The sequence below is a fragment of the Balaenoptera ricei genome, chromosome 13 (genome assembly GCF_028023285.1).
Source record: "Balaenoptera ricei isolate mBalRic1 chromosome 13, mBalRic1.hap2, whole genome shotgun sequence".
Lineage (NCBI taxonomy): Eukaryota > Metazoa > Chordata > Mammalia > Artiodactyla > Balaenopteridae > Balaenoptera > Balaenoptera ricei.
Genome location: NC_082651.1, coordinates 31,410,182 through 31,425,827, shown reverse-complemented (window position 1 = coordinate 31,425,827; position 15,646 = coordinate 31,410,182). Strand labels below are relative to the sequence as shown.

The window sequence follows — 15,646 nt, the reverse complement described above, 5'->3', positions numbered from 1 at the left end:
TGTTGCTAATACAAAGAATTATGAGATTGCATATAAAAATCTAGATTTCTGACTTTTCTTGAAAATTCAGATACTCTGATGACAGTGCCCATATTCCTACCTGGCAACACTCAATTAGAGCTGAGTGATGGATGAGAATATGCATTTTAGTTTGCCACAGTCCCCACTACTCCCTATTATTACCCTGCTAATCTCATTTATGCTAAGCACCCAAGTTTACAACCCTGCTCTCAGATCTCTCTTGTTGTTCTATTCTCAAATCAATAAGTCAATAAAATCAATCAAACCTACCACACTGTGAAGCTATGGTCTGGCTTATCTCTCTGGGACATGAGTGGTGCTGACTGGTCCCTCTGAACTGAAATGCTCTTGGTTCTCATAAGATAGCACTTTCTTGATATTTTTTCCTATCTCTTTGAGGACTCCTTCTCAGCGTCCTTCCCTGGCCCTGCTTGCATGTCTCACTTAAATCTTGATCTTCCCCAGGATTCCTCCTTGGCCTTCTTGTCTCCTCTCTTTCTACCCCCCTACTGGACCACCTCATGTTCTTTTTGGTGTCACCCTATAGCCGAGGTCACCCGTGTCTCTAGGTCCTGACTTACTGAGCATTTCCGACTGCCAGCTGGACTGCTCCATCTGGGAGTTCTCCAGCCTTCTCGAGTCAGTCTCAACATATTCAAAGCAGCCCTGCCTCCCGTCTTCCGACACCCCAAACTTGCCCTCCTCTGTTTTGATTAATAGTGCTCCTGGCTACCCAGCCATCCAGAGGAGAAATGTGGGGCTCACTCCTGAAGCTTCCTTCTCTCTCATCATCCATGTGCAATCAGACACTAACGTCTTCCACTCACTTCCTGACTATTTTTTAGCTCTCTCCCTTTTTCCCACCATTGCCACCACCTTTGTTCAGGTTCTCATTATCTCCTACTCTTATCATCGCAGGAGCCACCTACTGCTCCCACGGGCTCTGCTTGCCCCATCCATCCCATTCCCTATGTAGCAGCAGAGTTTGCTTTAAGACATTTCAAACGTGTTCACATGGCAAACTCCTGGGAGTCATGGCGCTCTTTGAACAGCACCATAAAATATTGTGCATATAAGTTAGAAATAATTTTACTAGCAGAGAATACTACCAATTTATCTGTATATAGCTCAATGGACTGCATTTATTTAAATGGATTTTTATTTCCGAATTTTTCTACTACTTTAAACTTAGTCCTTTTTATTGACTTATTGATTATTGACACTTGCTAGCAGACGTCAAAGGTTTAAGGAAATTTTACAGATGAAAATTTAACAATTGAACAAATAACCTTATTTTTTCCTTAAACTGGGAGAAGACTATGACTGCTTGATTCTGAGACGGCACACCAATTCTCCATAAGATCAGAGTTCAAGAACTACTCTTTTAAAATACAGATTTGGTCATGTTACTCTCCAGGTGAAAAACAGTCAATAGCTCCCTATTACCTAAAGCCTAGGGTCTATGACATGGCTCAAAACATCCCTCATGATCTGGCCCTAACCTGCCCTGGTAGGTTCTGTCATGTTCCTCATCCAGACACCCCAGACTCCAGCCACCCTGGACCCCGGATACTCTGGACCGCAGGTACCCTGGACCCCAGCCACCCTGGACACCAGCCATCCTTAAGCCCAGACACTGTGGACCCCAGCCACATCAGACCACACACAGTTCTCTGAAGAGGAGAGCACATCACTCCTTGGACCTTTTGTGCCTACCATTCCCTAAACCTGCAATCCCCTTCTGCCTTCAAGGCCAAATAAGAAGGCAAATAAATGGAACAGTCATGAAATGATGAGACCCGACAGAGAGGGGGATGCCTGAACCAGCCCTGTCTGGGGCATTACCTGCTCCCTGGAGTAGCTGAGCGCTGGGGTCTCCGGCTGTGGACACTGCCTCTGGCCCCAGCCTGTTTCTGCTGCTGCCACCCTGGCTGCTGCCTTCACACGTCCTCTTCCCCACCAGCAGGGCACAACAAACTCACTTTTGTTTCCAGTTAAGCACCAGGGGAGGTGTGGGGAGAGGAGAAGAGGGAGAGGGAAAGAGAGGGAGAGGGGGAGGGGGTGGGGGGAGAGAAAAGGAATGTATGAAAGACTGGGGAAGTGGAGAGAGGGTTGTATGTGAGAAGATGTAGTAAGCATGAGAGGAAAAAATATTGAGAGTGAATTAAAGATACTGTGAGTATAAGAGAATTGTGTGTGTGTGTGTGTGAGAGAGAGAGAGAGAGAAAGGCAGGGGGGAGAGGGAGAGAGAGCTCTCAGGTTCTCAGGCGCGGTGGGGAGAGAAGGGCTCTGTGGCCGGGGCAGCCGGGTCTCCACAGCAGCAGGGGGTGGCAGCTGCAGGCTCGAGAGGACTGGCAGAACTGCCCCTTTCCCCCTCCCCCATGGGCCCTTCCTGCCGAGCCGGGGGCCCAAGGGGAGCCCAGGCACCTCTCCTCAGTCCCCTTTATAGAGGCAAAGGTAGGATTTTCCTTGAGACTCCCCGGGGCCTCCTAAAGGGCCTTGGCTGCAGCTGAGCCGGCTAGAGCAGGGCCTGTCCTGGCCCGTGGATTCTCTCAGCCGCACAGCCCCAGGGTGGAGGTGGAGTTGTAGGGGGAGAGGTGCTGGGGGGGGGGGGTCTCATGTTCCGCAGCAACCACGCTTGGTCAGTAATATTCCATGCAGCTGGCTTCTCTCCTTCCCCAACTTTAAACCCAAACTCCTGACCCTTCCCCTCTTAGTCCGCTTCGAAGACAAAATGCCAACTATCACTCAGTGGGCATTTTCCGAGAGCCCATGGACAGTGGGAACGGGTCACTTCAGGGTGTGTGCTGAGCCCTCCTGGGGAATTATTTTGCTCTGCTAAGAAACTCCTAATCTCCTGGGTTTGGTTCAACAAGTGCTTACTGAATACTTACAGTGTGCCAAGGTTGATTAGAGGTCATGAGTGGCTGCTGCTCCAAGGAGCTCTGAACCCTGAATTCACTAAGTCTCAGAGCTGGGAGAGAGCTTAGCGATGGATGAGAGGGTGAGAGGATGAGAAATCTGAGACCTAGTTTACAGCACAGAAGGCCCCACCAGGCCCAGGTTAGGACAGCAGTCTGCTGACGCCCTCACCCTGCACTGCCCTGCGCTCCCTTACCATGTCTTCATGCCTGAGGCTCAAGGATCAAGTGTACCCACTTTAAAGCTGAGAACATAGCAGCAGAGGGTCAGGGCTGTGTATTTAGGTGCGGGGCCCCCACCAAGGACTTCCTGCTTTGGTGGGCTCCTTAGCAGGGCAGGGCAGTGAGTAGATGGGCCCCTCTAAAGGTCCCAGGCTCTACAGCTCGTACCGCACTGTGGCTGAAGTCGGCCCATTTCTTCCTGAGCACCACGGGGCAGACCCTGCACGCTGCCCTGAGTCAGGGGCTGTGGGTGACCTCGAAATCCCAGAGGAACACCCAGAGAGAGATCACCAAGGGCGCCAGAGGATTCTCTTTACTCGTGTGGTGCTTTAAGAGCCCAGACCTACGTTCAACTCCCGACTCTGGTAATTACTAGCAGTGGGATTTGGGCAAGGCATTAAGCAATCTTAGCCTTAGTTTCTCCATCTATAAAGTGGCTATAATCACACCTGCTTTACTGGATTGTGGTGGCCATTAAATGAGATGATATATGTGACGTGGTTGGCACAGTGCTTGGCATATGCCAGTTACCCAGTAAATATCGCTATGATTGATGTTGCCAACAGGTCTGACACTTTCCTCCCTAATAACCCTTTTAAACATTCCAAGGGCTCAATCCTTTTCAGCTTCTAAATACCTGTTCTACCCCTCCCACTCCACCCTGAGGCCCCTCCCTTCCCTCGGGCCCACAGAAGCCTAGCTCTGTGAGCTGGGTTCCTGCATCAGGGCCTCAGTGCATCTCTAATGCACTGCGGGCCCTTCACGCAAGTTAATCTGCAAATGAGAAAGGCCACAGATAAGAGTCCCTTGATAGCTCACAGCAAGAATCACATAGCGATGGCCCAACTGGAGGTATGGACTCAACCAGCAGTTTCTGGGAGAAACCTAACCTTGGCAGGAGCAAGCTTCAGGAAACACACGAACAGACGCACACAGAATCGTGCTTTTACTGGGGGCAGGGAGGGGGGCACCTGTCCAGTCATTAGTTGAGCAAAGCACAAAATCACCGTGTGGCCTGCAACCTGCAAGTCTTCAACTCCTAGAAGGACCAGGAGGCGTTTAGCACCACCAGGAAGTCAGCATGAGGGCTTGGACCTAGGGTCCTCAGTTCTGATTGCTTTCAGAGGTGCTCTCTCTCAGCTCACAGCATGGACACTCTAAATATTTGCTAGGTGAATTTCACTGCTTAACACTCATGAGTATAGCAGCTGGGACTAGCCTCAGCAACAACAAGGAAATGGAGCTGGGTAGGGGACCAAGCTCAAGGTCCCCGAGTACTGGGGAGTGGGAGAGACAGAAACTGAGGGCTCCGAAGTCATGCTTGCAGTCATTTGAGGTGGTTTTCAAGAGGGGACTGGAAGACTCCAAGTCATAGTTTCATGGTCAGTAAGGGGTTTTTTTCTAGAAAGCAGTCCATATACTCAAAATATGCTCTCTGGGAAGGAAGAGGAGAGAATCTGCGGACTTGTAGTGTTTATGGGAATCCATCCTGCCGTCAGTAGCTTTGGGGTTGTCTGCCGGCCCATACAGTCCCCCACCCAGAGGATGACTCTTTGGTGGCCGTGTTTGTGGAATGCTTGACCTGTGCCCCTTCGCCATGGTTAATTGGACCAGGAACAAGTTAATCAGACACCTGACTCAAGCCTGGAAATTCTGAATTCGGTTTCTGAGATAGCTGGGCGTTTCCTGACGGTTTCTGAGAGAAGGAGCATGTAAAATGGAAGCTGAGGGCACAGAGAGGCAGAAAAGGCTACAGAGAGAGAGGAATAAAGCAGACTTACAGGAGAAGCAGGGGGAAGGCCATGAGCCCCAGAGAGGGGACTGAGAGGGTGTCCATCCTCCTGCTGAGCCTGGTTGGTTGTTCTTTAGGGACTGTGAGAAACTCCTTTGCTCTTACAGTATAAACTAACTCTCTCTCCCCCCACCCCCTCACTCCCTCCTTGCTCAAGACAGCTCAAGTAGGTTTCTGATACTTGTGATCAAATTACCATCTTAATCATGAGTCTCCCTTATATGAAATTCTAGGGTATGGAGATTTTCTTCTGTATACCTTCTCAAGAACTGCAAGTGTAAGTGTTATAAAAGAATGTTAAGTCTAGCTAAAGGGCTAGACTTAGAGGCGATGGCCTTTGTGTTTAGCTCAACACATTGTGTGTCTTTAGCTGTGCAAAAATGGGTGTTGACCTTGAAATCTGCAAGAAACTTGTGTATCATATGAGTGGGGCCTTTTCAGTCTTTTAAAGAACCAGGCCTGTGGACAGCAAACAACAATTGAAATAAATAAAACAAACTGAAAAAAAAAAAAATGGGTGTTGAGCTAAGGTAGGCAGAGGGAAATTGATGTGACTGAAAGGGAGGGGAGTGAGTGTATGTGTTGGGAGGGAGGGGAGAAGCTGGGGGGTGGCTGAAAACTGAGAAGCAGGAGATGTGACGGAACTGGCGAGGGGGAGTGGGGGTGAGGTGGGAGTTGCCAATATGGTAGGAGGCTGAAACTTCAGAGAAAAGTGGCCAATAGGAAATTTCCTGTGACCAGGGGATTTTAAAGAAAGGGGATATCTAGTATCTCACTTTAAAAATTGTGTACCTCTGCAAGGTAAAACTGCTCCCTGGTTCTGAACTTCAAGAAAGCCTGCTGCTCACTTGTATGTGGTATGTGCCCAATCTGGGGGAGACCAAAGGAGGACTGAACCCCATGCCTGAGCTGGAGCTGGAGGTGAGGGCAGAGGTACAGGAGGTGAGACACAGCGAGACTGTGAGCCCAGCAGGCAGGACTTGGAGCTACAGTGATACTGAGACTGGAAGCCGCTGGAAGTTCACAGAAATTTAGGCAGAGGTGAGGACACTAACTCTCAAGGAATAAGGTAAATCCAGCTAACATATATGGGTTATAATAACTTTGTATTTATTAGATCTTTCATTGGTTCACTTGCAAACTGAGCTTTAAACCCTAATTTCCCCTTAAGGTCTTAAGGTCACTAACTCAGGATTCTCTTCCAAAAGGGGTTTTTGTTTGTTTCTGCTTTTGTTTGTTTGAATGCTGTCTATGTTGATAATTCCAGGAAATCCAGGTTTTAAGATGTCAAGGGCAAGAAGAGAGGAAGAGCAAATACAGGCTTCCTCTGGGAATTTTGAATTTGCCTTCCTGTCTGCCCAACCTCCCCCTCCACACACACACACCGGGGTGGGGCGTGCCTAAAAGGCCTAGGATGATATTCTTTCCCCCTTTCCTCCCTCCTGTTCCCCTTTGTCTCTGCTCCTCTCTTTACCACTCCTTCCCAGAAACAAGTTGGTAAAGTAGACAGAGGAAACCACCTCATTTTAAAGCTTCGAACTCTAAAAGAAATCCAATTGTCTTTGCTCCTACGTTGCAAACACAGCCTGTCTCAGGAGCTCCTTAGTGGAGCAGATGCTTTAGAGGTAAATTTGTCTTCTGTCCCAACGCTTGCTCTTTCCTCATCAGAAATGGGAAAAAGGGACTTCCTTGTTGGCGCAGTGGTTAAGAATCCACCTGCCAATGCAGGGGACACGGGTTCGAGCCCTGGTCCGGGAAGATCTACATGCCGCGGAGCAACTAAGCCCGTGAGCCACAACTACTGAAGCCCGCGTGCCTAGAGCCTGTGCTCCGCAACAAGAGAAGCCACTGCAATGAGAAGTCCGCACACCGCAACGAAGAGTAGCCCCTGCTTGCCGCAACTAGAGAAAGCCCGTGTGCAGCAACGAAGACCGAATGCAGCCAAAAATAAACAAACAAATAAGTAAATAAAAAGAAATGGGAAAGAAAGACCCCATGAAATCTAAAGCCTTTGGAACCATATAAGGCTCAAACACCTGGCTAAAAAATAGCCTTTCTCTCCCTTACTGCTCATCTTGGGGTGGTTTTGATCTTTTAATGACCCTAGAGTTGTTCAATACTTGGCAAGTAGAAGAAGACCTTAACACTTTTTCACACCCCTCCCACCAGAAGGATCTCATAAGCCTCTCAGTACGAATGACGGCAGCCAAACCAGATGTCCACTCATAAAGGAGTGCTTTTATTTTTTTATTTATTTATTTTTGGTTGTGTTGGGTCTTCTTTGCTGCGCAGAGGCTTTCTCTAGTTGCGGTGAGCGGGGGCCACTCTTCATTGCGGTGTGCAGGCTTCTCATTGTGATGGCTTCTCTTGTTGCAGAGCACAGGCTCTAGGCATGCAGGTTTCAGTAGATGTGGCACGTGGGCTCAGTAGTTGTGGCTCGTGGGCTCTAGAGCGCAGGCTCAGTAGTTGTGGTGCACGGGCTTAGTTGCTCTGCGGCATGTGGGATCTTCCCAGAGCAGGGCTCAAACCCGTGTCCCCTGCATTGGCAGGCAGAGTCTTAACCACTGCGCCACGAGGGAAGCCCAAGGAGTGCTTTTAAATTGGGTTAACATAGATCAGTTGAAGTAACATATGTCAAGTGCCTGTCATGCACTGTGCACCATGCAAAATACTTCATGTCTGTTTATATTTCATCTAGGAGCTCACAACTTAGTGTGACCAACATCCCAGTTTGCTTCGGACTGACCGGTTTTAGCACTGGCAGTCCCACGTCCCATGTCCTGGGAAAGCCCTCCATCCCAGTTAAACTGAAACAGTTGGTCACCCTACAACAATCTTTCACTCTACAGATGAAGGCGCTGAGACCCCAGTGCCTACACACCAGGTTGGGCTTGGTCGGTCTCGTTCCTCTTAGATCTTGGCTCCGGTTCTTAGCACCAGCCAAGAAACGCCAAAGGGCAGCCATATTTCTACAGCTGCTCTTCACCCTCTTGCTCCTAATAGCTCTCAAGAGGTTCTCAGAGCCAGAAAATGCATTCTTTCCAGGGAAGGAAGCATGGCGCTTGCTGATTCTCACCACAGCTTGATGGTTCTATTCCCTATACATGCTCTGCTGGAGTCAAAATTGATTTGCTGCTAAGTACTGACTTCCTAAATTATATTCATATTGGAGGAAGGGGTGGTAAGGAGTAGGGGGATAAACAATCCACCTGCTATGGCGTATCATATTATGGTATAACTACTACCTACCTATCCCTGTCATCATAAGGCAATTTGGCTGCTTAAAAGGACGTAATTCTCAGCCCATATCCAACATGGTGACTGACCAGTGATAACTTACAAAGGACAGTAGTGTAGTGGAAGGGGCACACACAGGTTTTAGAGTCTACAGACTTGTTTTCAAATTCTAGTTTCACTGATTACCGCTGTATCACACTACATCTCTTCAAACCTTGATTTCCCAATCTGAAGGTGGGGATAATAATATCTCCTTTTTATTAACACTATACATTTAGTTAACAAAATTACAGTGACATACCATTTCATGGTACGAATTCTTGTCATTGTTTTGTGAGGCAGGAACTAAAGGAGTCACCTGTCAATCCTTCATCTGCACAGCCTGCTTTACTCTCAGGCCTAGCTCTGTCTAGCCACCTGCCTGGCCAGCACCCACACCGTCCATTCTGCATGATTCCCCTCTTCTGTAGAGCTAGGTCCCACTTGGACTTTGTGGTCAGCTAGACCGCCTGCCTGGGCTGTCTGAATGGATTCATAGAATAGACAGGACACTCAGAGAGGGAAAACATATGTGGTCAGTTGCCCTACAGCAAAGAAAAGTGGCAGATTCAGGCAATTATCCAGATGATGCAGTAAAATTACTTGGGCACTGTTTTGTTTTCCCTTCCTCGGGTCATTGTTACTGACGCTGGGATGTGGTGGAGCAGGGTTTATATTTGCATCATACACACAACGCCCTGTTTGGTTTGAAAGAAGTGAAGGACTGAGGGGTGAACCTCTACCACCCCTAAGAGAATGGCCGGAACAAGCTCAGCCCCCATGGGCTACAGAAAACTCACGGTGGCTGTTGACTTCGCTAGCAGGCTTTGTGGCTCCCTTAAGTCAGCAAGTCTGGAACTGTGGTCTGGAAAGTATTCTTAGGGGTAGGTGGGATCTATTAGAATTTTTTAATTTCATGTTTCCATTTTGATGATAATCTTAAAAAGATTTCTTTCATTAGATATAAGGGCGAAACTTTTCTGTTGTTATAATTCAAAAATGTAAGATACTTTTATGGAATAAAACCTTAATTAAGATATTATTTCTCAAACTGGGATTTTTATGGTCCCCTGGGGCTCTACAAATGTACAAATGCATTTTCATGGGTCCACAACCCCTTTTCCCTTTAAAAGGGGTTCTTACTTTACTCCAGCTTGAAAGACATGGCCTGAAATTTCCTGTCCTCCTAGGCCCTCCCATTCTCTCCCCTGTTCCACAGCCATGCCATGTGACGTGCATGGGAATAGCAGGCTGTGAAGAGAATGAACTGAATGTGCAAATGTACCAAAGGATTCTCCATTCCCTCCCCTTTGGTTTCCAGTTAAAACCAGTGTCCCCTTAACCAGAAACCACCAAAACAACATAAAATCCACCACTCATGACCACTTCTGTGATGCACCATGTTGCATCAACAAATACCACTTATTAGACCTCCTCCAAACCCTTCGATCAGAGAGCACCAGCTCTAACCCACTTTCCTCTTCCCTGACTCAGGAAGGATCCAGCAGACTCAACTTTGGAAGGGTGATTCCATCTCTGAATGTGGTGGGGTGACAGGAGAATGCCCCAGAGAGTGAGTGGGAGGCATCCAGATCCAACATGGGGAGCAGGCCTTCCCACCAGGCTTGCCCTCCTTTGGGTCTCTGATATGTCTACCCCTGAACATGTATGTGTGCACAAGCCTGTGTGTGCATGTTTGTGTGTATGTGTGCACATGCATATTTTAATCAAAGCTTATCTCTTAAACTAGACACCTCCAAAGGACTCCCCATTAACCCCTCTCCCACATAGGCACATTTACTTTGGAAAAGTCACAGGCCTTGGTAGACTTGGTGCCAATGACAGCAGTTGTTCAGGGCAGTGCAGGGTTGGGGGTGACTCAGATGGCCTTCGCAAGCGTGTATGTCAGGTCTCCTACAGTAATGTTAAGAGGCTGTTACTGCCTCTGACGTTCTTTTGAAGGTTTAGATGGTAAAATAACTCATTTTGCCTTGCTCAAGACAGTGGAACTATATAGTAGAAACCAATTAGGTACCATTTATTACGCAGATTTGGGATATGCTGCAGGTGAAATCATGTCCCTAGAAACAGCGAAGGCTCAAAAGGATAAAATGTCACAGTTGTGCTCTAATCTTTTCACTCCTCTTAAGATTGATACTTTTCTTTCCACAGGAAGGAACAAAAGACTGATTTTTAACCAGCCCAGAACTGATTTCCTCAACAGCAGAGGAAGGCCGCAGGGGCTCTGCTGACCTGGGAGAAAGCCTCCAGGACTCTGCAAGCTGAGGAGCAGGGTGCCCAGACAATTCCAGACCATTCCTTCAAGCTCAGGTGAAGAGCGAGGGTGGAGGGAATGCAATAAGGAATTCAGTTTACTGAGCACAACACCTCACGCCAGACTCTCACGTTTGTTATTGGCTCTTCGGGCAACGGCTGTGTGGCCCCTAGGAATTTGGAAACAGGAAATAATTCTGAGAATTAAACTGTGAAATCAAGGCAGAATGGATCAGAGCAGAGGTCTCAAAGTCACCAGAGAGGGACAGGGGCTCAGCCTGACTAAAGGCATCCCTGAGCAGAGAGGCTGGTCTGCCGTGGCAGCAGAGCAGAGGGGACTGAGAGGCCTGAGCAACATGGGGCGTTCCTCACATTCTCCAGAGAATCCCCCTGCCCTGCCCTGCCCTGCCCCATCTGGACCACCCAGCCGATGGCTCCCCAGAATGGTCCCCTCAAGAACTCACGTGTCCTGCTGACATGATCCACAGTGCTGCCGGCACTGGCCAGCCCCTGCTGCGGCTTGTCTGGCCGCAAGCCCCAGCGGACCTTTTGCAGGCCTGAAAGATGTCCCTTCTGGTCTCTTTTCCTGTGAGGGTAACTGGGGACTGAAAGCCCAATGTGGATGGAACGGCAGTCTGTCGGCACAGAATAAAAGAGAAGGTAGGTAGAGTTACTGAAAATTGACATTTCTCCTTAATATTTTCCAGTTACAAAGAGCTGAGGCCACTGAAGAAGATCAGAAGACATAGGATTCCTGGACGGGGCCACTGGGCTTGATAGAATTCCAACTCTGAACCAACTCCCCAGTTGCTGGAAGGGAGACCCTTGGCCCTATAGTTAGAATTCTGTCAGAATGAGCAGAACTCCCATCTCCCCATTCTTGCTAGTCCAGAGCAGCAATAAACACATATGGTTTATGACACGTGGTCCAGGAGAGAGGCCCTCTGTGGGTCACAGATTTAGTTCAAAATGCCAAGCCCCGGCTTCAATTGTTATGGGAAAGTCATATGCATTTCCATCAAGGGCCATTTTTACTAACAACCAGGGACTATGTGAACTACTACTCATCAGAGAAGTGAGTTATTAAGGATTTCTCAAAGCTGGTTTTGTAAACTAGAATTTTCAAGAACTAGAGCTACCAAGAACCCTAATTCAGAATTCCACTAAGAACCCTGGCTGGTATGTAAATCCCCCACTAACTCTGTGCACAAAGAGGCAGCTAGAATTCCCTCAGACCTCAGGAAGGACATTCTGCCACCAGTCTCTCATCTGTATTGTCTTGAGTTGGTCAACAATTTTAAAAATAATTAATAGTTTTCTTAGTACAATTTTAGATTTACAGAATAATTGAGCAGATAGTACATGAAGTTCCATGTACCCTACCATATGCCACCTCCAGTTTCCCCTATTATTTTTTTAACTTGGGATGTGATTGACATATAATATTGTATTAATTTAAGGTGTACAACATAATGATTTGATATACATATATCTGCAAAATGACTACCACAATAAGTTCAGTTAACATCCATCACCACACATAGTTACAAATTTTTTTTCTTGTGATGAGAACTTTCAAGATTTAGTCTCTTAGCAACTTTCAAGCATACAATACACTATTGTTAACTACAGTCACCATACAGTACATCACATCCCCATGACTAATTTATCTTATAACTGAAAGTTTGTGCCTTTTGACCACCTTCACCCAATTCCTCACCTCACACCCCCAGCCTCTGGTAACCACCAACCTATTCCCTGTTTCCATGAGTTTGGATTTTTAGATTCCATGTATAAGTGAGATCATACAGTATTTGTCTCTCTGTCTAAGACACTTAGCATAATGTCTTCAAGGTCCATTCATGTTGCAAATGGCAAGGTTTCTTTCTTTTTTATGGCTGAATAATATTCATATGTATATCACATTTTCTTTAACCATTCAACTGTTGATGGACACTTAGGTTGTTTCCATGTCTTGACTATTATAAATAATGCTGCAATGAACATGAGAGTACAGATATATTTTCAAGATAATGATTTCATTTCTTTTGGGTATATACTCAAAAGTGGAATTGCTGGATCATACAGTAGTTCTGTTACTAGTTTTTGAGGAATCCCCATACTGTTTTCCACAGTGTCTGCACCAATTTGCATTCCCACCAACAGTGAACAATGGTTTCCTTTTCTCCACATCCTTGCCAACATTTGTTATCCCTTGTCTTAGATGATAGCCATTCTAACAGTTGTGAGGTGATATCTCATTGTGGTTTTAATTTGAATTTCCCTGATGATTTAATGATGTTGAGCACATTTTCAAGTACCTGTTAGCCATTTGTATGTTTTCTTTGGAAAAATTTCTATTCAGTTTCTCTTCCATTTTTAAATTGTATTTTTGTTTTGTTTTCTTTTTCTATTGAATTGTATGAATTCTTCATATATTTTGGGTATTAACCTCTTATCAGATATGTGATTTGCAAATATTTTCTCCCATTCTGTAGGTTACCTTTTCATTTTGTTGATAATTTCCTTTGCTGCGCAGAAGCTTTTTAGCTTGATGTAGTTTAACTTTGTTTTTTATTTTGTTGCCTTTGCTTTTGATGTCAAATTAAAAAAAAATAATTGCCAAGACTGATGTCAAGGAGCTTACCCCTTATGTTTTCTTCTAAGAGTTTCATGGTTTCAGGTCCTACGTTCAAGTCTTCAATCCATTTTGAGTTGATTTTTCTGTATGGTGTAAGATAGGGGTCCAGTTTCATTCTTTTGCATGTGGCTGCCTAGTTTTCCCAATATCATTTATTGAAGACACTATCCTTTCCCCATTGTATATTTTGGCTCCTTTGTTGTAAATTAATTGACTATATATGTGTGGGTTTATTTCTGGGCTCTCTATTCTGTTCCATTGATCTGTATGTCTGTTTTTATGCCAGTACCATACTGTTTTGAATACAGTAGTTTGTAATATAGTTTGAAATCAGGAAGTGTGATCTTCAAGCTGTGTTCTTCTTTCTCAAGATTGCTTTGGTTATTCAGGGTCCTTTGTGGTTTCATATGAATTTCTGGACTGATTTTTATATTTCTGTGAAAAAAATCATTGAAATTTTGATTGGGATTCCATTGAATCTATAGATTGTTTTGGCTAATATGGACATTTTAACAATATTAATTCTTCCAGTCCATAAACATGGAATATCTTTCCATGCATTTGTGTTGTCTTCAATTTCTTCCATCAATGTCTTACAATTTTCAGTGCACAGATCTTTTATCTCCTCGGTTAAATTTTTTCCTAAGTATTTTATTCTTTTTGATACAATTGTAAATGGAATTGTTCTGTTAATTTCTCTTTCTGAAAGTTCATTGTTAGTGTATAGAAATGCAACTGATTTTTGTATATTGATTTTGTATCCTGCAATTTTAATTAAAAAAATTTTTTTTAGTTCTAACAGTTTTTTGGTGGAATTTTTAGCATTTTCTATTTATAATATCATGCCATCTGCAAATAGAGACAGTTTTACTTCTCCCTTTCCAATTTAAAAATTTCTTCTTCTTGCCTTTTATTTCTTTTTCTTGCCTAATTGCTCTGGCTAGGACTTCCAGTACTATTTTGAATAAAAGTGGCAAGAGTGGGCATCTTTGTTTTGTTCCTGATCTTAGAGAAGAGCTTTCAGCTTTTCATCATTGAGTATGATGTTAGCTATAGGCTTGTCATATATGGCCTATATTATATTGAGGAACATTCCCTCTATAACCAGTTTGTTGAGGGTTTTTTTTTTTTTAAATCATGCATGGATGTTGAATTTTGTCAAATGCTTTTCCTGCATCTATTGAGATGACCATATAATTTTTATTCTTCATTTCATTAATGTGGTGTATCACATTGATTGATTTGTGGTAAAAATTTTCCCTAGGGCTGGTCAACAGCTATTGATCATTATGACTATTTCTGAAGCCCAAGAATAGCAACTAAAATTTGAAAGTCTGTGGCAGAGTGGGAAATTGGACTTTGTGTTCTTACATCAAGATCTACACTAACTTTGTGAGGGGTTTTTTGGGGGGCGGTTGTTTTGTTTTTGTTTGTTTGTTTGTTTGTTTTCCCCTGGAGGAGAGGGTTACCTGTTGGCTCAAACTCCTGAAACTGACATACTAGATGCCTGGGCATCACTGACTGCACATATCACACTGAAACCAAATGAAGCTGAAACTTGAAGAAACATGTCTAGGCCTTTTAGAGACATGTTGAATGCCCACTCTGGTGAGCAGATTCTGTGTTAGTCTACGCTGGCTGGTGCATTACAAGGCACTGGAGAGTAAGGTTACATGGATGTCAATGTCCAAATCTCTTTAGAATCCCAGCTCACCCCCACCTTATCCTACTGCCTGCTCTTCCAGACCCTCAGTCTCTCGTGGGTGTAATGAGAAATTTAAGGTAGATATCTTTATGAAGCGCAGCCTCACTTCCTAGTGAACCAGTATCAGAATGACTGGTGCATCTCCTTCCTTCTCTCTCCTACACTGAGCCTGAGCAAGCTGTAATTTGAAGTAAGCCATGGACACCAAAATTTAGAGATAAGTAGTTCTACTTTAAAGGTTTAGCATATTTGGTTCTGTCAATGATGAGTTTCTATTCTCCACCCTTGAGGCCAGGAATGGAAATGTGAAGCAGCAGATGTATCAGAAAGGCCTCTACCAAAAGTTAGCTGCCCTGGGTGCTCCCTGACTTGTTCTTCACCTGCTGTATGGCCATGCACATCTGCTTCTCTGGGACTCAGTGTTCTCACCGATAGTTCAGGAATAAAAATTCTTTCTCTACTGGCTAGGCATGGTTCTTGAGAAGATAGAATGGAATGGTGAATGGGAACATGATTTTGGGAATTGTGAGGGGTTATACAAACAAAGAGCACCCTTTTTAAAAAAATCAGGGGGATGGTTGTCAGGGAAATATTTTCTTTCTGCCCTGGATCTAACTTGTCTCATTTTCTCCACTATAACCATCAGAGTGTGGCTGTTTAGCTGGTGAACTGTAGGGAATCACTAGCCCACCCCCAGCTTTTTTCTTTGCTCTGCAGGACCACTCTTCTCACTGTGAACATCTTGTACTTTGGCTCAGGACAGTGCCAGCTCCTCACTGCATTCTTCTTCATCA

At 45.2% G+C, this 15,646-nt stretch overlaps 1 protein-coding gene across 5 annotated transcripts in view; it reads right to left on the bottom strand.

The window, feature by feature from the left end:
• Positions 1-15,646, bottom strand: part of SLC4A5 (solute carrier family 4 member 5) — a 126,529-nt gene that overhangs the window by 79,876 nt on the left and 31,007 nt on the right. For 4 of the 5 annotated variants that reach the window (XM_059942568.1, XM_059942567.1, XM_059942570.1 and 1 more), the window contains one exon: positions 10,971-11,141. In XM_059942568.1, the coding sequence (XP_059798551.1) occupies positions 10,971-11,141 (171 nt within the window). Of the gene's footprint in view, positions 1-1,866; positions 1,966-10,970; positions 11,142-15,646 lie in introns of those variants that run through there. The other variant, XM_059942572.1, reaches the window with a different exon arrangement.